The following is a 26,572-nucleotide window of genomic DNA, read 5'->3' on the forward strand; positions in this document are numbered from 1 at the left end:
TGTGACAAATTGATGGCATAATTGCTTTAAAACATATATAAGTAATTTAATATGATTATAATACTAAAAGCAATTATGAAATTAAAATTTTGAATTTTTATTAAATCAATGCGGATCTTTGTACAAATATTTAACTGCAATATTTAGAAGATATCCATGTTTTTGGTTCATGGCTTCATTGTTTGTCTGATAATTTATGTAAATCGTTAAACATAAAGGTATCAGTTACTACCTAATACCAGATGGTATGCATATGAATTAGCAAGTTCTTAAAATTCACATATATGATGAATTAGTAGTCATGTTTTATGAATGCAAAAATATGCCCCATTGCTCTACAGAACTTAAAAACTGGGGTATAAGTTATGCACTGAATCAAAAACAATGAACCCAAAAACTTATCTTCCAGCCTAAAACTACAAGTGGTTTCAGTACTTTATTAATATATTCTACCTTATAAAAACAAATGTAAACAACTGATACAGTATCCATAACAGTGCTATAACCCAGGAATGAATACATAAAACTATGGTTAATGAAATCTCAAAAGTTCGATACTTAAGAAGTAGTTATTTGGGCTGAATAGATGGTTCAGCAGTTAAGGACTTGGCTGCGCTTGGCTAGGGCCCAAGTTCAGCTCCCAGCAGTCACGCCAGGTAGCTCACAATCACTTGTAACTCCAGATCGAGGATGACCCAATGTCTCTGACCTCTGTGGACACACATGTATCTCCCACAGTCTCCCACAGATGTATTTAAATTGAAAATAAATCTTAGCTATAATCAAAAACAGTGATTAATCTTTCAGTGTAGAATTTCAAAACTAAACCCAGTTCTACTTACTCTTTGTCTATTGTTACATTTTAAATAGTGGATCCATTTTAATTGCACAGATGTCCATGCAATATTAATTTTACATGTTTGTATGTGTGTGTGCACACATACACACACACACACACACACACACACACACACACACACACTCAAGAGACCATGTAAACATTAAAAAAATTTAACTAAGAAGAAAATTTTGCTTTCAAAAATATAATCCTGTAAGTCCTCCTAAAATTAATTACCATTGATATTTGGCATCATATTATTAATTCATATTTTTTATGTTTCCAGTAATAGATGAGTCAGTTGGCATTTCAAGACTGTGTTCTATAATTCCCAGAATTCTGACACTTGCCTATAAAGTGGCAGGTCCAGGAACCCCAAGATAAGTGCCAGGGTCTTTTTACTAGAGCCTCCCTGAGTGACGACTATGTACAACTACTTCTCTTTCTTTGAGTAATTCTTGTCGTTACTGGTTTTCCCTTAAAACCTTTCATGTAATACATGGCCTCCCTAGAATCTGTTCTCATCACACATAACAGTCATCTCTCTGAATCATTCAATGCTGGGATTGTTTTTCTTCAGCTAAACAGATTTATCCATCTCCTGGTTTTACATCCCAGCCAGCTGAAAGGCATTCATCAGAGGGAAGGCAACATTTCTGAACCCAAAGAAAGAAAAACAACACCAACAAAAACAAAACAAAACAAAACAAAAAACCAGCATAGGGAACACGGCAATATGTGTCATTTCCACAACTTCACTGATGGGAAGAACTTTGTCTATAAACTATGGTAAATAGGAGCTAAAAAGTCCAAACACTGTAATCACACAGGCCTAGTCCCAAAGACATCCACTGAGTCATAGGAAATACAGTCACAAGGTTTAAAAGCCAAAGAGGAGTGCAGGTGATCACTGAGTTCAACTTCCTCATTAGGCGAATCAGCTGCTGGAGAAAATGAATCCCAATGTGTGCGGCGTCATCTGTTCAGAGTTACACCGCGTTTAACTGCTGTGCTAGGAGAAGACTTCAGAGTTCTTCCCTCTCAAACGACTATCCTTTCAACTGCTGCTTCCTGGTAGTGGTTACTCAGCGTGGCACAAAGGGATCTTTTGTGTGCATGAAACATGGTTAGGATGGTTGCAACACAAATGTACAAGATGTTGATCCTGAGTCATCAGAAGGATAATGCTATATTTATTGAATAACTATGCTAAATAATCACTTTATGCTGTATTTGTACCTAGAAACCTTTACTATGCTGCTAAATACAGACAGGATTTTTAGACACAAATTATTTTTATTCATAGTATTTGAAAATATCTGTGGCTTAGTTTGCATGTTAAATTGATACTTAATTTAAATTTTTGTATGTTTTGATGAGCCTGTTAAGGCACTTAACTAAAAGCCCATGAGTTTCCTGGTTACTTATCTTCAAGATATTCAAATGTTCTTTTGTTCATAGTAGAAACATCACGGGATGAGGCTCTCACATTATATAGATGATAGGGCTACAACAGAAAAAAGTCTATTCAACCATGTACATTTCAGTTTGGTGGTTTTAACTTTGGCTTTCATTGTTTTTTTTTTAACGTTTTATAGCCCTAGGCCTCACTTTGAGGAATTACTGGGGCCTTTTGAAAATATCAGACGTTCAAGTGGGATTCTCCCTTCTGTCCTTCATGCAGTCAACAAAAGTTAGAATATAATTTAGAGATGTTCTTAGTTCCCTAGTAAACCCGGAGCTAATGCTTCTCAATGCAGAACAACCCTGTCTTGTCTTCACTGTTGAAAATTCTAAGCCTTTTTAAGGTCTGTGTCAGACATGCTGTTGGAATTTGATTGGAAAGGAGGCTGTGCTGTCCGTTTGTCCACCCACTGGGCACCTACGAGGAAGCACTAAGCTTTTGCTTCTGTGAAGAAGAGCACAAGGTTGATCTGTGTGTAAAACACTTTGGAAAACTCAGCTAGGATGAATTTAATTCCCCAATATTAACCTTGAATTTAATATATATCATAATATCATTGAACCTTTTCTTAGAGACAATACATATATTGTCATTTGTATTTTTCTCATTATGCAAATTCACAGTATTGCTAAATTATTGATTTTTTTCCTCCTTGCTCTCAATAGCTCATGCCCACATCTGTCCCTCAGTTTTTCTCTCCTCTTGGTAACTTTCAGACTGTTTCCAGCATTACATTTTGAACATCTCTCATGTGAAAATACAAAGCCTAAATGCTCTAAACTCTGAGAGCCTTTTGACATTTTCATTATGCTGAAAATGATGAGTCATAGTCAAAATGCTATGCTCTGATAATTTACTAAAAGTACCTTCAGGCAGTATCTAAAAGATGGTATATGAGACGTATGCTCAGACAACAAGCCAACTCTGAAAACATCTCCTTGTATATGTGCAAATATCCTTAAGTTTGAGAAAAACCATCTCTAATCGCAACCTCAATATTAATCATCACTGTACAGTAATTCATTCTCAGAGAGTATCAATGCTATTTCAGTTGAGTTAATCTATTGCCTTAAACATCTTCATGAGCCTCACATTTTCTCCTACAATTCTTTTGCTGAATGTATTCCCAGAACATGGGCAAACTTGAGCTCAATCTTCTGAGGCACTGTCCTCTGTGTTCCACCTCTCTCTTCAGTCTTAGCACATCTCATGAGCCAATGCACTCTTGCATTGATGCACACTAAAACTGCTAAATATGTCCATGGAGATTGCAAAAGACCACATCGTTCTGCATGTTTCCCCTCAGGTATGTACCTGCTGCCTCTTCACAATTCAACTCAGACACATCGTACTTCAGTAAATGTTTCCCAGCTGGACAGCTACGCCTCCCCTACATCTCATCAGGGCTCTGTTCCAAGAGCACCCCGGCACATTGTTACCTCACGAGCTTACGTGCTGCCCTGGACTCTGATCCCTTTAAAACGACTTACTCTAAGTAACTACTTCAGCATAATTCTTCAGACCTTGGTGCCTGATTGAGAATTATTAAAAAACCCAAAGGTGTTATGTACTAAAATTTTTGTGTTTGACTTTGGATCAAAAAAAATTAAATATAGCATCCATGAACAGAGGCTCAATAAGTGAATCTTTTGTCTTTAAACAAAAACTGAAACCACATTTTAACATCTATTAAAGAACTAGTAAACTGGGCATTTGCGGGCATTTTGTGTCAGAGAAAACTCTGGGCCAAGATGAATCATGCTGCCCCAGCTCAATTTTCTTTGCTCTTTTCTACTCTGACCTGAAACTCAGACTTCTTCCTCTAATCACCCTTATTTGAGAGGCTTTTTTTTTATAACCACTTTTTATAGTGTTTTCTTTCCATTTATAGAGACTTATTTCTAGAATTCTGAATCTGTTCCCCTTTGGTTATAGCAATTACACATCAAATAAAGTTGAGCAACCCAAAATTCTAAAGAACTACAAGGATATTTCCTTGCAATATTTCAAAATGTCATGAAAAATAGGTATTATGAAATGATTATTTTTCAATATCTATTTCCAATTTTTCCACTCCCTTTTCCACATAATCTTCATTATGCACCCCAAAGAAAAGAAAAGAGCTTGTATGGTATCGTATGACCCTGGAAAATACTTATTATTTTATTATTATTAGTTCTTCTTCCTTATATTCTCCTCTCTTCTTGTAGAATGACTGATCACACAATTGTCCAGTGATTTCTTAATTATTATTTGTGAACTGTAACAATGCTTTTGTGGTAAAAACAAAACATAATTTCTACAATTGAAAATGGCAAATCAATGAATATGAATAATTTTATAGGTTGTAGAAGACATTACCAAGTTGATTTTTGGAAAGTCTTACCTATTTACATATCTGAATGTACTTTGCTAAGACGTGATTATCAGAGATTTTTCCCTATTTTTAAATTACCACTACATATGTATATATATTTATAGTCTTTAATTTTAGAAACTAATTAACCTTTAAAAATAGTTTTAGTATTTTCTACTCCCATTTTCATTATTATTTCCTATTAAAAGTCATTTTGTCTTAGGAATTACATAACTATTGAATATCACATAGCAATACAGAGTAGCCTTCCTATTTAGCAGTGGTAAGCTTTAAAATGATTGTTTATATTAAAATTACATTTTTTGTTGCACATAGAGCATAGATTTTATAAACAAACTCAATAGATAAAAACTTCTGAGATAAGTATTTTAAAACTTATAATTCCACTGAGCAAAACATATAAAAATATACCATGCAAAAATATTTTAAACAAAGTTATATAAGACATTATCCTGTCTCTGAACTGAAAGTTGTTATTTTAACTTATAATAATATCATTTTCTGGGGCTGCCTCTCTGTTACACACTTTGTTGTTCGTTTTCCATTTGACTTTAAGAGGTGTTTGTATGTGTGTGTGAAGGAATTACAGATATTCTTTGCAATTACGAGAAAGTTTTGTTTTGTTTCTCACAGGAAATTGTCTAATTTTTAATATGCATGAATGTATGAGGTGAAGGTCCAGTGTATGATTTGATGTTTGTCCTAAACTCTCCACCAATGGAAAAATAAAACCTGGATTTAGTCTCAAGGGTATTTGATTAGTCCATCGGTTTCTTTGGCTAAGCATTCCTCGCCTTAGAAAGACAGAGCATCTTTACCATGTCACTTCCGATTACCCAAGGCGTATATACTTTCAAACATTTACTTCCATTTTCATGTGTTTATATTCTATAGATACTCCTGTCTTCTGAAGTGGTATTCCTGTGTCCCCTCAGGTCAGATTCTCTCAGTATCAACTTTATATATATTTAATAAATTTGGACAAAAGAGTATATTTCTGGTCATTGTTCTTCCCTTTTGCCATCATTGTTGGGCAAGGTACCTGAAATCTCATCATATATATCAATATGAATACGCGTTCATATACATTCAGACTCTGCAGCTTGACTCAAATTCTAAAATTCTATACTTGTAACAAGCCCTCAGCTGATGCTGGAATCCCGAACAACAATTTGAGGTCAAGCACTTTGTTATATCTCTGAGCTGTCCTTGTTTTTCGAAGTAAACTCTTCCTTTCGAAGCAATTAGGAAGCCTGTATTTAGGAAGAATGTCATGGCATATGGTGAGGGTGGAAGTTACTAAAAAGAAAATGAGTAAATTAAAAGAAAATTATTTAGGTCAAAGATAAGAAAAAAGTTAGAATGGGAAAAAGGGGGAGTAGTGAGTAATAAATTAACAAAATTAAGTAGAAAGCCATGCTTATTACTCAGAATCAATAGAAAATGTGTTTCAACATGGAGCTAACAATATCCTATATACACACATCAGGGATGCAATATTTGGAGCATTTCTATAATACAATATACTTTTGGTAGATAAAGAGGTAACATATTCAATAAATGTTATATTTAGATTCAGAAACATTCAAACTGCTTTAAAGACTTACTATTTATATTCAAATTATGAACTAAATAAATTGCACAAAAATGTTCAAATGTATTGTTATTTAAAATTCAAATCATTTAAAAGACATATTTGTTAGGAATTTTAAAAATGAAAACCCAAAATAACTTTCACTACTTAATCTTCTTGAATGTATGAAGTACTTGGCTAGAAAGTGAAAAAAAAATTGTTTTAAAAAAGGAATTGAAAGGATACTATAAATATATGGTGAAGGTTAGTTTCTAACCCTATTTTTACAAATAGTAAAAATAAATGGTTATTTTTGCTATAAACTCTAAGATGACAAAATTACATAGTGTTTATTTGCATACATAATGTTCTTCATGGGTTAAACAGAACCTTTTCAGGGTTTAGAAGAAGGAGGGTAAATCTATAATTCTCTGATCTCTATGACTCATCAAGTGGTAGCATTCTCCATAAAGAGAAAGAATAACACACAAATCTCAGGTCCCGAAGTTGAAACCTCAAGTCCAGGAAGGCTAAACACTCATCTGAGTGTGATGCACACATCTATAAGCCCAACGCTTAGATCCTGGAGGAAGAGGGATCTGTAGATCACTGATTCCCTCAGCTGTGGAACCTGTCTGAGGCCAGCCTGCTACACAAGGTCTTGTTTCATGAGCACACAAAATAGAAATGGAAAGACTAGACACTTTATTCAGTATCAGTGAGGCTAACCTTTGATTATACTCAAGATGTCATTATAACTACTTATATTACCTTAAAAATTAGATAATACAGACATTAAAACAACTATGTTTTCTAACTTAATGATGGCCTTTCTTCCTTTAGTTATTTGTGTGGTGTTCAGAATCCATTCATTTGAACTAGATTGGGCTCTGAAACACTAAAAACTGCATCAAAATTTATATAGAGTGTTTAAAAGCATGTTCCACTGTTATACTTTAAGCATAGGCGAAACCATGCTACTTAGATTCCATAGGCAGCCCTTTGCAAAGATGAATGTCTCTTAGTAGTGTGACATGTGACTATTTCTGTAGCTGTGTGGTTTGCTGCATTCTGGTTGGTTTGACCCAGGTCATTTCATGGTATTCTACTAATACTGAACATTATCAGTAGTTACCTAAAGCACATGATTGAGGCATCTGAAGGCCCATCATCCACATACTCTTTTATTTTAGTGTCTCATAGCCTAGGTAAAATTCTGAGGTGGAATAACCCTATTCAATAGTAGAATCAAACCTTATTTCTCTAGAACATTTTATAAGCCTTTCTTCATTCTTTGATATATTAGAGAGAGACATGGAAAAAATACTTGAAATTTTCCCTGTGTCTTCAGAGATTTTATTTCGGTGATTACTGCTGATCTCACACCCAGCTTCAGTCCCTTGTAAAAAGTCATCAATTCTATAATATCTGCTTTGGACTGGGATATGGTATCACATATCAAGCTTTATCTGTGACTAAGAAATAATATGATATATCAGTGTTTTGCTAAAATAAACTAGTGTTCTCCAGATCAACAGATTATTTAAATGGCTACAAGAATAATGTAAAATGATGTATTCTAATCAATATAATTTTAGGTAATGTGAAGACTGAATTAAGGCAAATTTCATAAAATAATTTCTAGTCATGCTAAATTTATTGATCCTGTAAATGTTAGTTGAAAGAAATATTTCAGTATTTTACAATTTTAATTGTACATATTCCTTCTTTCTGTCTGCACACATTGGTACCATTGATGTTAACACTCTAGGCAGCCTTAGCAAAACCAATATTTGTGATGTTCCTTTTATTAGTTAATAAAAAAAGCTATAATGCCTCTAATTAAACCTCACTGTACTTAACAATATCAGAGACACAACTGCTTCTTGAACAATAAAATACTTAGCCTCAAGAGGGAAAGAAAATATTAGATATGAAATCATACCAAGGATGGAATTCTTTTGTACAGATCATGGTCATCGCCTATAATGCAGAATCTAATAGACAGAAATCTCAGCTCCATGCGGTTTTAATAAAGTACACCCTGAGTATGCACAATTTTATGTATCTTACAAGAACAGTTTCTGAAACGTAAAGCTGAAATAAAATTTAGCCGTATGCTTTTGTTATTACCAAGCCTATAGGAGGTGAATTCAGTATATAACTGATATATCAGCACCAGATTAAAATAATAAGCTTTTCATCCTGCTGAACATGACGGAATAGCTGATACCATAGGGCCTTTATCATTTCATCAGGCATTTCTATCAGAGATGCCATCCAATTATATTTTTAATTTGAAGCAGTGACATACTTCTTTTTGTCTTAATAAAGATTTCTTTGATGAGACATATGATCTGCACACTAAAGGATCACGGACCAGGTGTCATGAGTTTTGTTCATGAAGAAACATTAATCACAGTGCACTTGACAGTGTTGCTTGATTTATGGGTTTGCAAATGTTTATTAAATATTGTCTCTTTTCTTCTTATGTAAGTGCACATGAGTATGAAACTTTTAGTATAGGAATTGGCTGAATATTTAGTCCCTCCATAAGAGTAAAAGAACGCCATCCAGTTAAGAACATCTAGTTGGACATGTTGTAAACACTGGGAGGAGAACCCATAAATGTTCTGCTGCTAAATGGACATAGTAATAAACTGAATCCTAATGAATTATTTGTAGTAGATGATGATTCACAGAGATGGTGATTAACTCACAACTGGCCAAGGTGATGAGAGTAAGTGTCTGGGAAAGGCACAGTCCAATGGGGAGCGTTCGGTGATCATTGTGGAGGAAGGAGAATACACTGTGGAAGCCAGAGATGGTGGATGTATACAGTGAAACATCTTCTGTGCACATCAGGGAAGCAATACATATGGTTTTGCTATCGGTGTGGAAGTGTGCAAAAGAGTGGTGCAAGTTCAAGCCAGAAAAACTCCAGCATGAAAAGGGAAGTTGGACTCACAATTCCACCCCTACCTATAAGGCTACTGACGATTGTTAAATGCTAACAGAGAGAGAGAGGGGGCAATAGTCTCTAAGAATGTGTGTGGTCTCTGGTAAGTTAAATATGCTCTAGTACAAGGGCATGCGTCCAATAACATTTGTGCAGGACAAATTGGCTCTAAAGAGTTAAAAAAGAGACACAAAGTTGGGTGTGCCTACGAAGATGTAGGCTGTTGATGTTACTTTTATAAAACTGTGTCTGTTTCTCTTAGCTTATTTCATAACCTGTCTATCACACAAATAATTGAGACTTTGATAATACAAGGCTTCATAATACAATCTTGAGCAGTTTATATATTTTCTTAACCCTCGATGCTATTTTTGTCTTACTCCCAGCAAGCATCCCAGTGTTACTTGTACTTTGTAGATTTCCTAGGCTCCAACTCCTTCTGCTTGATCTTTCTTGGACCTCCACCCATGGCTGAATCCTCTACTTCCCCTTCTAACTCCTCCTGCCCTGGCTGGCTGGGAGTCCACCTCCATTCTCTCTCCTGCTCATCGATTGACTGCAAGATGCTTTGTTGACATATCAGGGGGACATTTGGGGAGCAGAGTTTACACCACATTTAGAAACTTAATTCTCAGAACAACGTTTGCAGACAGACCTGGAGGGGTACAGAAATAAGCATTTAAATTACACAATAACCTTACGCCTGCAGTAGGGAGGGTTGAATATGACAAAAACACACAGGAAACGAAAAGAACTAATGAAAAATAACAGTCAAAGGAAAGTTCAAGGTCTGTCTGTGATTGTTAATTGGTTTTCCTACTCTCATGTTTTAATTTTGTTTTTATTCGTCTAGCATTACAAACAGGTTCCTTTTGTCTAATATCTATCTGAAATTACTATTAATGTAATTGATCAACTAGTTGTATAGATCACTACATAATGTAAACAAAAGCTTGTATAGTTTGCTGTTATTAACTTTTTTATTACACTCTAAGTAATCCCAGATTGTCAAAGAACTAAAGGGCTCCTCAAGTTCTAGAGCTAAGGGCCTTGACCAGCTTTGAATACCTATAGAACAGTCAATTATTCCTTAAAACCTTTGTTCTACATTAACTTAATATATAGTACCTCCCAATAGATTTGGCCTAGTTTTATTATCTTCTTTAAAATTTTTCTGACCTTGGGGAAATAATACAACAGAGATAAGAGCAACTTAGAAAAATAAATTAGCTATGAAAAGACTTGAAATATTCACAAACACATTAGCCTCTTTCCTATAGATGAGCTCTAGGCTAAAGAACACTAAATTTATGTAAATTCAACTTTATAAAAATTGTTTCATAACTCACATTGTACAAATTTTTGAATAATAAGCTATAACACTGTAAGTTGGGAAATGTTATGAGAACTAAGGGTCTGTCAGGAAAGACATTCATGCATTTCTTTGTGCAAAAGCAAATAAAAATGAGGACAGAATTTTATGATCTCTTACCCTAGAAGGATGCAATCTATGCTGATAGAGGTTCTCTTTTGTATTGTTGTTCAGAAGACAACCAATAAAGGGATAGATTTGCTTGACACAAGGCCTTTGTTTTTTGTTTTTGTTTTGTTTTTTTTTTTAGCTAGTCTATGGCTCTTATAGACTAGGGAGTATTGTCAGCCTAAGTGGTATAACTTCATTTATGTTTGTGTTCATATATATACATATATATATCATATATATTCATATGTGTGTATATTTAAAACACAATGCAAACTATATAGCTAATATATGTGTCATATAATATATAATACATATACTATATATACATACAATAATGTAAGGTATTCCTCTTATCTTTGGTTTTCTCTCAGAAGTTGCAAGACTCTGCTGCTGTTGATGCCTCACAGAGTGATCCAGAACACATGACGACTCACAAGAATTGGCTGGATATAACCGTAAAGCCCCCTTCCTAGAATCTAGGCTTCTTCGTATTGCAAAGTATTATGCCAGCTGCCAAGGGAGGGAAGCAGTAAATAGTCCTGCCCTTATGAACCACAGTAATGATCAATATGGCAAGATATCCCAGAGGTGCAGTAGTGGCATTTCTATGTTGGTGGTAACTAACAGCTGCCTAACTGGACTCCTGGCCTATCCACAGCAGGGAAATCATGGCTTATACTAGAAACCTAACTAGCTAGCGGGAGCCAGTGAAGTCATGGAGCTGAAAGGCGAACCGACTAGCAGCACTACCTTGCGAGACCAGCGGAATTCCTTACTACACTCTAAAGCAAACCTTTAACCCAGAGACCACACTGCTCCAGAACATAAAATAGGTTTCCAAATGCACCTGCCAATCATCAGCAAAGCAGATCAAAGATATTGGAGACACAAGCTGAAAACATTATACTGAACATTACTACAGTTTGCTTTCCTTAGAGATTTTCAAATGTATGTGATGGTTTCACTGGGAGGTTACTGGTCTGACACAGAAAATATAAATTGTAAGCCTACCCATTAGGCACAAAATTAAGTGTCCAAGTCATTAGAGAAAGAAAAATGACAGTATTAACAAAATCTTCAGTTTCTCAGCATTTAGCTGGACGTTAGCTAGCATAGCTACATAATCTACATTCTGTTTGTCCATAGTATGACAGCATGGAGATTGTTGTATCTGATTGTTCCTGCTAGGCTAAGGAAAGAGAATTTTGTCTTTCCATAACACCAGTGGTAAGATTCAGACTGAAAATTGTAATCATTAGTAGATCAGGTCCTAGGGGCTTTGCAAATGTACAGGCTGTTTTAAGAGAATGAGACCTGATAAGAGATGACCGTTTCTAGGAAATGACTGCAAGAAAAATAAAAATGAAAGGCTGTGGTTTGCAGCAACAGCAGTCACCGAACAGTGAGAGAAGGCAGGGATCCACCGATTGGAGGCATTATGCAATGTGAGGTACTAGGATTTCTTAAAACTATAACAACAATAATTTTTAAAAATCAGTATAAATGAGTAACAAAGCAAGGGGAAAAAGTGACACCAATGAATTAATATGAAGTTAATCGGTACTGATGACAGGCCTCTGTCACATAGAAAACAGCATTCTTTTCAGCATCCACAACAGGGCTGAATCTATTAGCTTACCTATCCTGCAGCACACATGTTCAGGCTCACTCAAGAAGTAAACAGCTACCTTCAGGATTAATGACATCTTGACATCTACTTCTTCATAGTGTGATACTTTCTAACACACTTATTTTACCTGCTCTGCAATTTTACGATTGTGAGAAAGTTTGGAATCCTAATATGTTCTTCACAAACATATTTGGCCCAGATATCAGTGTGTAAAGCTCACTGTAGACCCTGTCATCATACTGTATATCTGTTTTCACACATTGATACAATGTGCAAATTATTTCATTCAATCATCATTTTTCTAAGAGTCTAAGAGATACCAATAACTGTACAGATACTAGAATTAGACATTAAAATTATTTACTATCTTTAAATATGATCTCTTGCTTACTTATTTAAGTTAATTAAAAGTTAACCATATACATGATTTGTCAGAAAGCTGCTGGTCACTAATGAGCAGAAAATGAATACATTCACTTTTGTGAGAAAATTAAACTTATAAACAATAATAATTACAGTAGCACAAATAAAGTGTAATAAAACCATTTTGATTCAGGATAGTAAATATAAACCCACTAAGATTCTTTGAGAACTGGTATGGCATTATTAATAAAATAGTAAAATTAAGTTATGCCTGTGACAGCACTATATAGTAATCTTCCGTCGACAAATTAAATTATATGAAATTCATGACTAAAAGACGAAGCATAAGAAACCATTGTTTGCCTCTGTAAGGACTCATGTAATTAACTCATTATTTGATCCATATTTAAAGTCTGTTGTGAAATGCTACTACGAGGAAATAAAGTTTTCTTTCTTTCTTTTTTTTTTTTTTTTTTGGTTTTTCAAGACAGGGTTTCTCTGTGTAGCCTTGGCCATCCTGGACTCACTTTGTAGACCAGGCTGGCCTCGAACTCACAGCGATCCGCCTGCCTCTGCCTCCCGAGTGCTGAGATTAAAGGCGTGCACCACCACGCCCGGCAAAGTTTTCTTTCAATGATACACTAATTACATTTCGAATCCAAATTACTGGGTTGTTTGGATACAGCACTGCAAAGGATATCACACACAAATGTCAATGCTTCCAACAGTTCTTAATGTTTGTGTGAAGTTCAAATGTTTCTAACAGTGTTCTAAACAAAATGACGCTGAAGTACTCACAGTCTCCAAGACAGGAAGGATGCTCACCTTATTACAAAATTGTGACTGTCGATCTCTTTTCCGCATCCGCTGTCTAGCAGAATGCCAGAGTTTCCAACAACGGCACAGGTCTTAAACCTGCGGTTTTTCATCGGTGAAACTTCAGGCAGGAGGCTATGCAGATCGTGGGAAATATTTAATGTCCGGCGTCTATCCAGCACATAGTGTATGACGTCACCAGGTTTAAAACTGCTCTTGACCACTGAGACATCGCGTTCTGCGTCTAAGAAACGGAGAATGTTCTTCCTATACATGGAGCACAAGTGAAACTGTATATTAAGAACTGCATGTCTAAGAGCCGATGTGATTTTTTTACCGCGGCATGTGATATATACACTGGCAACGACTACTCGTAAAATCTCAGGTGCCGATTAAATCAGGTAAATGCAATAGGAAGTACATTTTTGTTAAATCCACGTGAGGAGTTTAGAATAAGTTTTCAGTAGATATAGTATATGAACCTATTTCTAAAGTGGGGAAATCACTCCATTTGTTAAAATATACTTTAAAAAATCATTATGTAAAATACAGTTGGAGGAGATGGACTTTGTACAAGTAGATAGTTGCCTTGTGTTTTCAATTTTTATAGTCATTGGTTTTATTTAATATTGTCCCATGAAATGAGTAACAATAACTTGTAGTTATTTCGAAGTAGACCATCTGTGAGGTAGTGCAGTTTGTAGCTACCGTGTTTCCCTGCACCCTGATTGGTAAGAAATGTGAATACAAATTGTAGCTGTCTAAACCAGAGTGATAAGCTTATCTTTTTATGTTAATCTATATATTTGAATGTACCCAGAAGTGTATCTGTGATCCAATTATGGGATGGAGAGCTGGTTTTGGATAATTTAAAAAGCACTGAAAAAAAGTTTGCATTCACAAGAAGTCTTTGAAAGGATATCTTCATGTTTGTAACTAACACTAAGGAAATATGCCAGGATCTACCAGCTTTGAAAGAAATGACACTTAGGACTGTGGCCTACAAGAGTCCAAGATTAATATACAGCCCCAAGAAGCAATCTGAGAAAACTGTAGCAAATGCTGGAAAGTAGTCGTTGCTCACCAGTGTTCTCTTAATGCGAGCTTCCACCTTCACAAGAGTCATATGTAAGATAAACGGGGCATCTTGTTCTTCTGTGCTAACATTGTCGATTCTGTATGATGCTGAGTAAGTTTCATGACTAACAAGGTGCTACAAAGATCCAGTTACTCTCCACATATGCTAACACCTACTATCAAAAGTGTCTTCACAAACCGTTCTTTCTTACACATCTGTTAACTATTGTTTAACTGGCTGGGTGCACAGAAGATGAGGTTGACACCTACATTTTAACACAATTTTTTATTTGCTGTGAAGATGAGAAGGTAAAGACTACTGCACGGATGTGGTTAAATCATCAGAGAGCGTGATGCTACCGTTTCCCTTAGAACAGAACTGAAATGGGCTGCCGTAGATGCATTCAAAGATTGTGCTGAAAAGCAGGAGTGTGTCTGCAGCTCGAGATGAAAAGGTCAGAGCTGCAGGTGTGAGAGAAGGTTCTGTAGCTTAGAAATCCAGGAGGGAAACTCCCTTTCACGTCATCAAAGCTTTGCACTTACTTGTATGTGAACTGATAAAAGGGACTTTCCAACAAAAAGGCTTTCTCTGAGTATTAGAAATTTAGAAGCAAAATCATTTCAAAATATGTTGTCTAGTGCCCAAGTAAGCAGGACACTGGTTCATTAACCACTCTTAGGAAAAGCATCTGGAAGTAGTTTAAAAAGTTAAACAAAACTTGAAGATGCCTAGGCTAACTTTTGGGAGAAAATAATAATCAGTGAAATAACCAGTTATTAAGCACAGATGCCAATGTTATGTGCCATGTTAAAAAGTCCCCTTTAAAGCAGTAAAAATTCCAAATCATGTAGACTAATGACAATTCAAAATTAAAAAAGCATTTAGATAATATTTAAAACATTTTTAATGTAGAAATGTGCTATCTTAAACTGGAAAGTTAAAAGATTCTGCATTCTCTTAAATGATTTTTTGTGTGTTTTCTTTTTTATATTTAATCAAACATATAATTCCTATTTTAGGGCTAAAATTTATGCATGGAAGTTATTGGAAACAAAAATGGTGGTGAAAGTGCATAACATGTTGACAATAATTATTACAAATGAATAATATTGTGACTTTTAAGCACAAAGCTCTTTTGGAATCAGCGAGGAATGGCTAGTTTCTTCTCATTTTAGAAGGCTAAAACCATTTTATTATATGATAGATGCAATGGAACATAAGAAAATCTATGGGTTTCTCTGATATAGCCATCACTTAGACTATCATGAAGGGAGGAAAATGGTTCTTAATTAACTGAACGCCACTGGAAACAGGAAACACTCTGAATCTTAGAGTAAACTGAAAAATGTTTAGGTTTCATCAGGAAGACATGAATAATTTTCTCTAAAATGTAATGTAAATTTGATTTTGGTCAACAGCGGAGTGAGCAAAATTGCTAGGAAAAGTAAAGGGGAAACTCAGCACCATTCATTTACAGATTCCCAAGTCAGCAAAAGTGTATTTAGTTTCTAAGCCATAACCTTGCGAGCTTTCTTGGTATGTGGTTGAGCTGCTAGCAGATAGATATTTAAAGTCGGAGATTGTGTCTGATGGTAAGAAAACAAAGGCAAGAGAGTACCCACGCCATTCCAATTTAGATCTTCAAGCCTCTTTAATTAAGCCAATACCTTTTTACAGTGACTGTTTTAAGATACATGGTAACTGGAAAAAAAAAACCTGTTTCAGTTTCAATGAGACTGACTATCTTGGTCACACACACACACACACACACACACACAAAACCGTTCTGATTTTGAGACCAAGTTGGTTTAAACCGAGAGATTGGTGGTCTGTTAAACTGAGAGGAAAGATCCTACACAGAAACTTCTCAACTGAATCTTCAACCAGAACTTCCCTTTCAATACCATGCGTCAGTTGCAACAGCAGCTGCAGGGGCCTCGATGAGTAATTTACTACACATTGTTTTCATTTGTGAAATGTTAAATATAGCTAATCCGCCACCACATGCCATTCTTTCTTCTCTGTACATTTTCTGTCAACAATATGTGTTGTGGCAACTGAAATGCCAGTGGAAGTGCATTTGTCTCACCAGCAGGCATTGGGTAGCACGTATTACAGCAGGAATAAATTAAAAATTGAAAATCAAATTAGGTTATGTACATAAACACATATGCATATATCAGAATGTAATTTGTTTCCACTAAATATGTAAAAGAGATAGAGGAGAGAATCAGTGTTTGTAAATTTGATGTTAAAAAAAATCAAATTTATTGACAATGACACAATTAAATAAAAGGAAAAAATCTTTGAAATTTCTGAAAAAGGTTATCTTCTGACGTTCTTTTTCTCAAATGTATAAAAGAACAAAGTATTATTATTACTTGGTGATTGCGAATATAGAAAAAGATTATGGGAAGGATATTTTAGTATGAAAGGGAAAATCCTAAACAATTGCGTCACATGAAAACTAAAATTGTTCCAAAATATATGAAGACCACTGTTTTGAAAAAGTCTATAAATGTAACAGCAAGCTCTTTTTTGTTTACAGCCAAACACATATAAAAGTACACTAAAGATTAATTAACCAGTCTTACATGTTTAAGAAACATGACTCTAAGAATCAAAATAGTTCACTAATAATAGGCTGTTTTAGAAAAGTAGCTGAGTTCATATGTTTCTACTCCCTTATTTGGCATTCATACTTAGTGTTTTGTTACTATATGAAAACTGAGAAAATAAGGAACCAAAATATTGAAAAATAGGTTGAGACAGACACTGGACAGAAGGTGCCAGTGTTGACAGATTTGTTCACAAGTAATGAAACTTAAATGTGTCATTTCTTAAGAAAATAATATTAACAAACTTTTACCAACACAGTGAAGCATTTTGATGATTATGATTTTGAATTTACTTGTAACATGACTAACTCCTTAAACCTTGAGGATTCCTCAAAATACAATGCACTCAAGTCGCCTTAAACAGTTCTCCGCCACACAACAGCCTACTCAGTGAACACCTAATGTGACTTAGCTACAGGCCAACTGGCTGAATAGTAGAAACTAAGTTCACATTTAAAAACATTAGGCAATATACTACACAACTACCACACATGTTAATGCAAATTAACAAATAACTTACTAGAAATATCATTGGAACATTATGGACATAATGGTAATAAAATAAAACAATGCTGTAAACATAATTCAACCATATGTAAGACAGAAAAACCAATTACATGTAATGGCCCACTCAAAACATTCAAAGTGGATTTTGAAAAACTTGAACATGGTTCCACCGCCCTCTCACAGACATGGTTATTAACAACATACTTGCAATACCTAAACCAAACAACAAGATATTTTCCTATCCCAAATCTTTTATTACAGCTGTTGAACTGATTAACGCTCCATAGTCACTGCTGCTAGACGCAACTGTAATTTTTATGAACTGTTTGCACATCATGCAATAATGAACTTACAAATTGCTCTTTCCCTGCAAATGACAACTTTGTATGTATTATTCAATTATTCAATATTTGTTCACTGTTCCATTGTTTACCTATTTTCCTGTTAAAGGAAACAATATAAACATAACTAGTGCTAATGTTACTTTCATATTGACTGCTATTACCTGAGAAAGCTAACCTGCAAACTGCAAACTTCAATCTTCATTACTTTGTGGAGTTCCAAGAGAGGAGACACTGTAGATAGTTTTCATTTAACACCTTTAGACTGGACATTTTACCAAAAAGCAAACTGTAAGTGTAAAGTCTCACAAATATGTACAGGATTGATATTTGAAAAGATGCTGGGAACGCACGCATTGATACATTAATTATGGAGCTGTACCCTTCATTCAACACACTTTTCACATTGTCACACATGTGACCTGTTTTAAGTACAGCTAATTTCTTCTCTTTTCAATCAACATGTTTTTATCTTTCATTAACTTCCGATATCTAATGTGATGCTCCTCTGTCACCTCACTGCTAATAATTAATTAACTACCAACTTAGTTTAGATTCAGAGGGTGAACTAGCTATGAGGGAGATACTCTACAGGTGACGTGAGAGGACAAAAATGTCAAGCTGACCAATAGACACGACACTCATGTTTTTAGTCAGTCATCCAGTGTTAGAAAATTTCTATGTCTCTGTCTCATCAATGAATAATTGACTCGTTAAACACTAAAAAGCAATGATTTTGTTAATAAGGGATATGTTTTTTCAAACTTGAATTCCGAATAACCAATATGCTCTAATTTAGGCATAGTAACCAAAGCAATGTTGTAATTAAAGTATCAGGAAAAATAAGATTTTTCCCCTCCATCTTTGGGAATGTGTAGTCCATTTAAAATTAATTTTAGGACTGAAGTAGAAGAACGTGTTGTAATGGATAAGCAGTCACTGGGTTTTATTTCAATAATTCATTATGGCTTAAAATGTCTGTCTGGCAAAGAATAAGCCAGAACTTTAGAAAGCGTCTTTTCTGACATTTTATTCACTTTTTGAGCTTATACAGGCATAACCATTTAATAAATCAAATCAATCTACATTTAAAATACAATATGAATAGAGGAATCTCTGTTCTATGTAGTTAAATGTCAGATCACAATGAAATCTCAATAAGGAGGAAGTAGGAAGTGATTCTTAAAATGAATGTTCATCCTGAACAATGAAGTAAAAATATGTTAAAGGTTGGGACTTAGCTCAATATTTTGCTCTATTAATAATGAGATAGTATATTCAAAATTCCATCTTCCTTGAAAAATTGACTATACAATGATATTATTTTTATGAGCCCACACTCTTCCATGAGGAACATTAAATATAGCTGATTCACTTTTTCATTAAGCATCCACACTTAAGCCATAAATCAAGTGCTCAATATAAGTTTGCCAAACCCAGCATATTTAAGAACATAATGCAATGTATTTGGGGTTATTAAAGAAACCTACCTTATCTCCAGGACTAATGAAGAATTGATTTTCCAGCCTTGTACAGAATGCTGGAAGATGGTGGAGCCAGCCTTCCGAATGATTTTATCAGAGCTGTTGACAAGTGATCTGCTCAAACACAATTCACCATCTCTGAAAAAAAAATAGGCCAATTGTGTGAAAATCAGAAGCACTTTTCATAAATGGTATCATTCACAATTATAATTACAGTATTGATTAATAGTTGGATATTATTTTCACAAGGTCGAAGAAAAGAAAAGTATAATAGAAGGTGTTTTAGGAATTAAGTGACTGACATCACAGAAAACATCTACCTCCTCCTTTTAAAAACAGAATCTATGTTTCATATAAGACATACCTCATGGTATTTGAAAAAAAATGAACTCCCATCAAAGCTACAATACCAACTACCCCCACCACTGCTTGGACAATAAGAGGCAGAATGTTTGGTCAATTACTCTGTAAGCCTATAGCCTTGGTCAAGATTAATTTTGTTTCAGAGAAGGCATTTAAAAGTATTGGAAATACTTTTGGCTGAGGACTACTAAGAAAATTTTGTGTATAGCAGATCTGCCCATGTGCTTGATTTCATGATGGTTTGTTTTTTATTCTTGGGCAGGACTTCACTAGGCCACTGTGGTCTTACCTTAACCTTGACAAAATGCAATGACATTATTTAAAATGCAGTGACTGTGTGGATTATGGAGGCTCTGTATAACAAAGCAACTTTTCAAGCATTGTTGAAGTGCCGATTTAAATAGAGCTGGTCTCTAACATCTGAAGAATGAGATTCCCAGGAAACAGAGAAGAAAATTCTTTTGGCTCATATGTCTGTTGCTTTTGCGTTATATGAAGAGCAACTAACACTTTGGATCAGTCTCCTCTAGCAAAGCATTGGCTAGTACTCCATGTGAACAGGTGATGTCAGGGGTTTGATGGTGTTATGATGATGAGAGACATCTATTATGTCATAGATACCATGAGGACCTGCAGAACTAAGCGGTTCATTATTGAATAGACATTTGTCTTTGTGATTTCTGGTCAAAGGGGAAAAAAATCAGAGAATTAGAAGGCCATTAACTATGTCAGAGGAAAAGAGTTTAGCCCTTTCAAGATTTGTATTGGTTTAATTTTTACATTTTTCTTTAGCTCTTAATAGTATTACTAAAACATAATGGGATTGTTCAAAATCACAAATCCTGTGGGGAACCCATATTACCTAGAAAATTCTCTCTACCAATAGAAATACTGCTTTTTCACAGCTGTTGGATGATTCTCAAACTCGAAGTGCATTGCTTGGCACTGTTTTTGCATTTTCTTTAATATGTAGTTTTAATTTGAAGCAACTCCCTGTGTTGCTTATGAAATTAACATGAAAGCCACTCCCTGTGAAATTTGGAACACTACAAAAATTAATACTTTATGCAGTTCTACTGATGAAAATGACACATTTGCGTGTCTGTGCAAGGCTAATAATAATCATTTAACAGAGGTCATTTAAAATGTTAGGAAACAGAATACATTTTACTATGCAATGACACAGTCATCAATTTTCATATTACACTTTTAATGAGAGTAATTGCATGTGAGTGAAAATGTAGATCTACGTGGAAATTAACCTTCACACTTTAACATAAACCTTTAAGCAGACACAAATTATTATTATTTCTATGGGAAGAGGCAAAGAACTTTTCAATCTTCACTCCATTAATAGCTGACAATATCTTCTTTTTTCTACTACATATTTCTAAGGTTAGAATAATAATTTTGACAGCCAATATATTTACATAGAGGTAAAGTTATTCATGTGATTGAATTTTGATAATCTATATAGTATTGTGGCCCTTATTATGGGTGCACATCTACCTGTACAATTGTTTTTATGAAAATGCCCTTAGTCTTGTGGAGTCTTAACAGAACTTCTGACATTAAAATTTGTTAAGTATATATTTTAAGTATAAATGCATTTTCTGAGAACACTATGTCACTACAGGACTTCTCTCTTTGAACTGCTTCTATTACCTTGGTAGTTGGCCACAGATCAGATTTCTATTATTGGAAAGAACCTTAAATGGAAGTAGGTACAAGCAGTCAAACTTCTCTTTTACACTCAAAGGAACCTATAGAACATATTTTTATTTTCCTGCTAAGTTTATTCCCAAGGGATCTTTTTGCACATGATCTTGTTTTCACTTTGTCTGAAGAAACACTTCCTCCCCATGAATGCAAGGCATGAGGGAGATTGCCACCCACTGCTGTTTTCTCATTCTAGTTTGGACATGACATCTGAACAGCTGCACTGGAAACATTTTTTGCATAGAGATATCTACAAAACATTCAACAGGAAATTTTAAAAGGGAAGAAACAAAAGGCATAAAAATAATCACTCAGCACCAAAGAATTACAATTTTACAGTATTCCTGCTTGTAGGGTGCTGTGAAAATTCAACAAAGATGATAATATATAATGTTGCACTGTTAGGAAATATTCTTACTTTTGCCACTGAACATCTACAAATCTTTTGTTGTTATTTTCTCTTCCATATGAGTTTCTAGTCTTTGCAACAATTTCATTCATCAGTTCTGATATACATAATAAAGGTGATTAGATAAACTTTTGGATATTAGATCTCAACATCTCACATCACCATGCTGAAATTCTGAACGACTACTCAGCTTTGGAATCAATGTGCCTACATTAAGCTTCTTTACTAATTTAAACTTTTAAAAGCCATATCAACAAAAGAACTTGAATCAAACTAAGTCTGCAACAAAGGAGGAGGTAATTCTATACTTTATTCCCAAAGCATCAAACAAATTAATATGAGATATATAGTGTAATGCAGTTATAAGCATAATCTGTGAAGTAAAGTGCAAACCATGGAATACCCATTTACAAAGCCGTCTTCCACCTTGAAACAAACTGAAACCAACTTGGCCTGTGCAGTCCTAGTTCAAGCCCCAGAATTTAACTTTAGTGTCAACGTTATGAATGTTGAAACTTTTACCTCTTGATCATTTAGTAATATAATGTAACAGCCTTGAAAAAGAGAGACAGGTACAAGACAAGTCCATTTGAAATTTCATTTTAGTCTACCGAGCAAGTTCCAGAGAATCGAATCAAAACAGACATCGACACATCATTTAACTTTGTCCCACTTTCCAATTCTTTCCTCCTGGATAGGTACGTTCATGTCGTGTACATGCGAATTTTAAAGTACATTTCCAATATAGTCTGTTGAACATAGAAAAAGTGGGAAAGTGGGACAAATGTGAAGCACATAACAAGATTAGGGAAGAATGACCCACTTGGTACTGCCGATGATGGTCTAAGGTAATCTTGTTAAGAAAGTCATTCTATCAGTAAAGTTTATAGGGACAGAAAGGGCAGTTTCACGTGAACTGCTGGGGAGTTGCCCTTTACTCTTGATCACACACTGCTGGTGTTCCTCTGGAAACAGAAAGTGTGTGATGGGCAGGAAAGTTTCTCAGCTACTGTTTAGAGTGCTGCTCAGTACTGAAGCTTCATGCTACACTAACTCTGGCTGGGGATGCTCCTAAAGGAAGAAGTGTTGAATAGAGAAACTGCCTACCTAGTGAGAAATACTCATGGTGGTGGTGGGGATGGTAAACATGAACCCAGAGGAATGTAAGATTAAAGGCCTGGGTTGAAACTACTGCCCACCTGCAAGGCATGCAGTGCCCCCCAAAGGCTGTAGACTGCCTCTGTTACTTCACTTTTAAACGAAACCTTGATTTGGGCTCCTGAGTCCCTTTGCTCTTTAATTCACTTCAAAACTGGCTTCTCCACATGAGCTTGCTTTGGGAAGGCCTGGGTTAGCCTATGAGTCAACTGCTCCACCAGAGGCACTGTTGGGAAGTTGAAAGAAAAGCATGTGCTCATGTCACAAGCTTTTCCCCAGAATGGTTCATTCTCGGGAAAAGGGAATGCGTGTCCAGAGGCACCAGCTGCCATGAACTGCTCCTGGCAACACCGGCCCCACCTTGTGGTGCTGGGTCTGGGAGTCCATAGCAGTCAGGATTTCTCCAGCACGTGTATGAGTGCTAGCTCCACAACCAGGTCTCCCTGCCTGTGAGGCTGAAAGCTTTAATTAAAGAGGAGGAGCTCTGAAGGTGAATTTTTTGCTTAACTGTCATAAAAGAAGGCATGCTGTCTCCTTTCAGAAATGATGCACCCCGTACGCCGCCTTATCTTTAGCCTGCTCTGACTTCTAGTTCTCTGAGAGGGAAGGACAAGAGCACACACCTCTCTTCCTGTTTTGTTAACTCAAGCGCCGGCCTCAAGCCTTCTCAAAGGAACCGGGAAGAAAGAAACCACAGCTCAGCTTGCTAAGGGTGCAGGGCACAGCTCAGTAGAGCTTCCCAGCCACTGTGTGCATGCCTGCAGCGGTCCCCCAGCTCCCAGGGCTGTGCCCACCCTCCAAAGGTTTCCAGAAAAAGGCCACAAAAGAAACGCCACTTTGAAACGTGGAGTGTCCTGGATCTGTTATTCCCTCCTGGGGCACCCGGGGCGCGTGCTTCCTTCTTAAAGGCAGTTTACCAAGCAAGGAAAGGATTCCTTTCCGGCTTTTGGAGTCCCAGCTCATCGCCACGCCCACTCCTGCTTGCCTGGGTCCCAAACCGTTGGAGTCCTGTAGCAGCTTGGGACCGCTTTGTCTATGCTGAGACTCCTCTTCCGAACCTTCCAGTTCAGAAGGGAACAAAGAACCTCGATTCTCAAGCCCCAGCCTCCGCCTTTCCCAGGAATTCCCACGCGCGGGTTCACCACCTTCAAGACCCCTTTGTCTGCTTTGTTAAAATAGGTCTGCTGGGGATGCCCACACCCCTCCCAATGTTTCTGTTCCACCATTGACAAGGGTTTTCAAACCACCTACTTCTCCGTAAAGGACCTCACATGATTCTGTATTTTCTTTTCTCTGAAACGGACCTTGTATAGGCTTGTTGATGCATAAGGACCACTCAGCCCACTCCTTATTAGCTTTCCTTTTTCCTACAGTCTCCTTCCAGCGTACTACTGTTAGTCCAGCTTTGTACAGCAAGACCTTCCGCGAGGATACACCTGCGTCTTGCTCACTGAAATGCTACTCATTCAGGGACCAACAAGGATATTTAAGAAAGGAGCTGCGTAGTAAAGTTTCACAGACTGTGTTTTAGCTGCACGTGCCCCGCCCCCACACATAATCCCGCACAGAAAAATGGCAAAGCATCCTTCATCTCTTTTAAAAATGTCAGAAACATTAAAAAAAAAAAAAAAAAAACAAACCAACACAGAAGGAAATCTCAACCAGTGCAATTTCCGACTGCGGAAACCTCCGGACTTGGACGGATTTCCGAAACAGGACTTTTAACAGAGTTGACAAGCAAGACCATATCCTCGGGGGTGGGGGGGGGGTGAGGGGGGGAAGCGCTTCCAAGCCTTGTCAAAGACACGAAGTTACAAGGTACTCTGCTCTGGATAGACTTCAAAGGCACAGAGGCCAGGGGAGAGAGGAAGGAAGTGAGATATTTACAGAACTTAAGGGGCGGAGATTTTGAACACATCTTGACAAACTCAAGAAAGAGCAGAGGTACAGGCTGTGAAGGCAGACTTCCCAGTTCACTTCTAAAACTGCAGCCATGAAACCCGGGAGTTTATCCGTGAAGGAGTAAAAGGAATTAGTCTTATTGGCACCGTAATTTCTAATAAAAAAAAAGAAAGAAAGAAGAAAGGTAGAAAAAGAAAGAACGCAGAACTTACAGGCAACTCCAGCTACCTCCCCAAACAAAAACAAAAGAGTAGAGTAGAAATATTTCCTCTTCTATGAACCTAGACTTCCGCCTTTTGAGAAAGGCTGTGTTTATAGTATCTTCTTAGACTGACAGGACACAGAAAAAAAAAAAAAAGGAAGGGCAAGGCTTGATACATAAAGATAGCCCTCAGTTTTCTGCTCGAGCATTAAAATGACAAAGGTACACTTTCTTTGTTGACACTTCTGCTATGACTACTTGGTGAGCAGCACCCAGTGCCAAGGCATCTGTCACCACCACCACCAGCACCACCACCATCACCACCACTGTCTCACGGGGGCAAGTTAAACTCATACTGGAGACAACATGGGAAATACATGTATACACACCTCCAAAGAGCCTTTGTTATTTAATTCATAACACTTGCCACAAGCAACCTCAAACCAACACACATAGCACTCCAAACGTCACTCTACTGTCCCCATGCACACTTCACTATGGCTTGACTTGTGTCATAGCCTAAATATGTATTTACCCGATGAGTTGCGTCTCTTGGTGCTCCTCAGTCCTTGCTATTTCTTTTGTCTTATAAAAGATCAGAAGTAGACTTATAGTGCAGATGGTCCACCGTTTTCTAATGGAGCGCATCTTGGGTGCCCTGGAAAGTCCTGGTTGCCCCAGCTCCGGCACCTTCTCCTGGTATAAAGGCTCCGTTTTGGGGAAATAATCAAGGGGGGTGGAAATCTGAAAATTGCGAAGGGAGCTTGGAGCTGAGATCCCAGGATCAGGTCGCTAGGATGTTCTGCAGTGGCGCTCTCCCGGTCCTCCAGCGCTGCCCAGCGCCCTGCCGCGCAGTTTGCACTAGCCCAGCCAGGGTCGTTCAGCGCCGCCTCTCTGGGGCTTAGGTTTCTTTTCAAATGTGACACCTTGTGCACTGGAGGTGGCGGTCGCTTCTGCAGCTGGGCTGGGGGCGTCACTGGCCCTTTCCTCGCAGTAGCTGTGTAATGATAAGCAAGGCCAGCCAATCACCGGGCTGAGGGGGCGGAGGCTGCTGTTGCCTCGCGTTGCTGGCGGCTGCTTGGAGAGTATTGTCGTGGGCTCGGTCTGCACTGTGCAGGGGGAGGAAGTTCATGCTCGCACGCGCGCGCGTTCTCGAGCACATACTCAAAAACCACACACACACACACACACACACACACACACACACACACACACACACACACACACACACACTCACACCGTCGCCTAGGACGCCCAGATCAGCAAACGTGAAGACCATCCGACCAC

The 26,572-nt window shown here is 36.8% G+C and overlaps 1 protein-coding gene across 1 annotated transcript in view; it reads right to left on the bottom strand.

The window, feature by feature from the left end:
- Nucleotides 1-26,360, bottom strand: part of ST8SIA4 (ST8 alpha-N-acetyl-neuraminide alpha-2,8-sialyltransferase 4) — an 83,725-nt gene extending 57,365 nt beyond the window's left edge. Inside the window, exons 1-3 of the mRNA XM_084779699.1 lie at nt 25,821-26,360; nt 19,539-19,670; nt 13,514-13,771 (exon numbers count right to left, since the gene is read on the bottom strand). Coding sequence (XP_084635825.1) covers nt 13,514-13,771; nt 19,539-19,670; nt 25,821-25,933 — 503 coding nt within the window. The 5' untranslated portion in view covers nt 25,934-26,360. The remainder of the gene's footprint in view (nt 1-13,513; nt 13,772-19,538; nt 19,671-25,820) is intronic.
- Between the last annotated feature and the right edge of the window lie 212 nt (nt 26,361-26,572).

The sequence above is a fragment of the Acomys minous genome, assembly GCF_964271855.1.
Source record: "Acomys minous genome assembly, chromosome: 4".
In the NCBI taxonomy this organism is placed as follows: Eukaryota; Metazoa; Chordata; class Mammalia; order Rodentia; family Muridae; genus Acomys; species Acomys minous.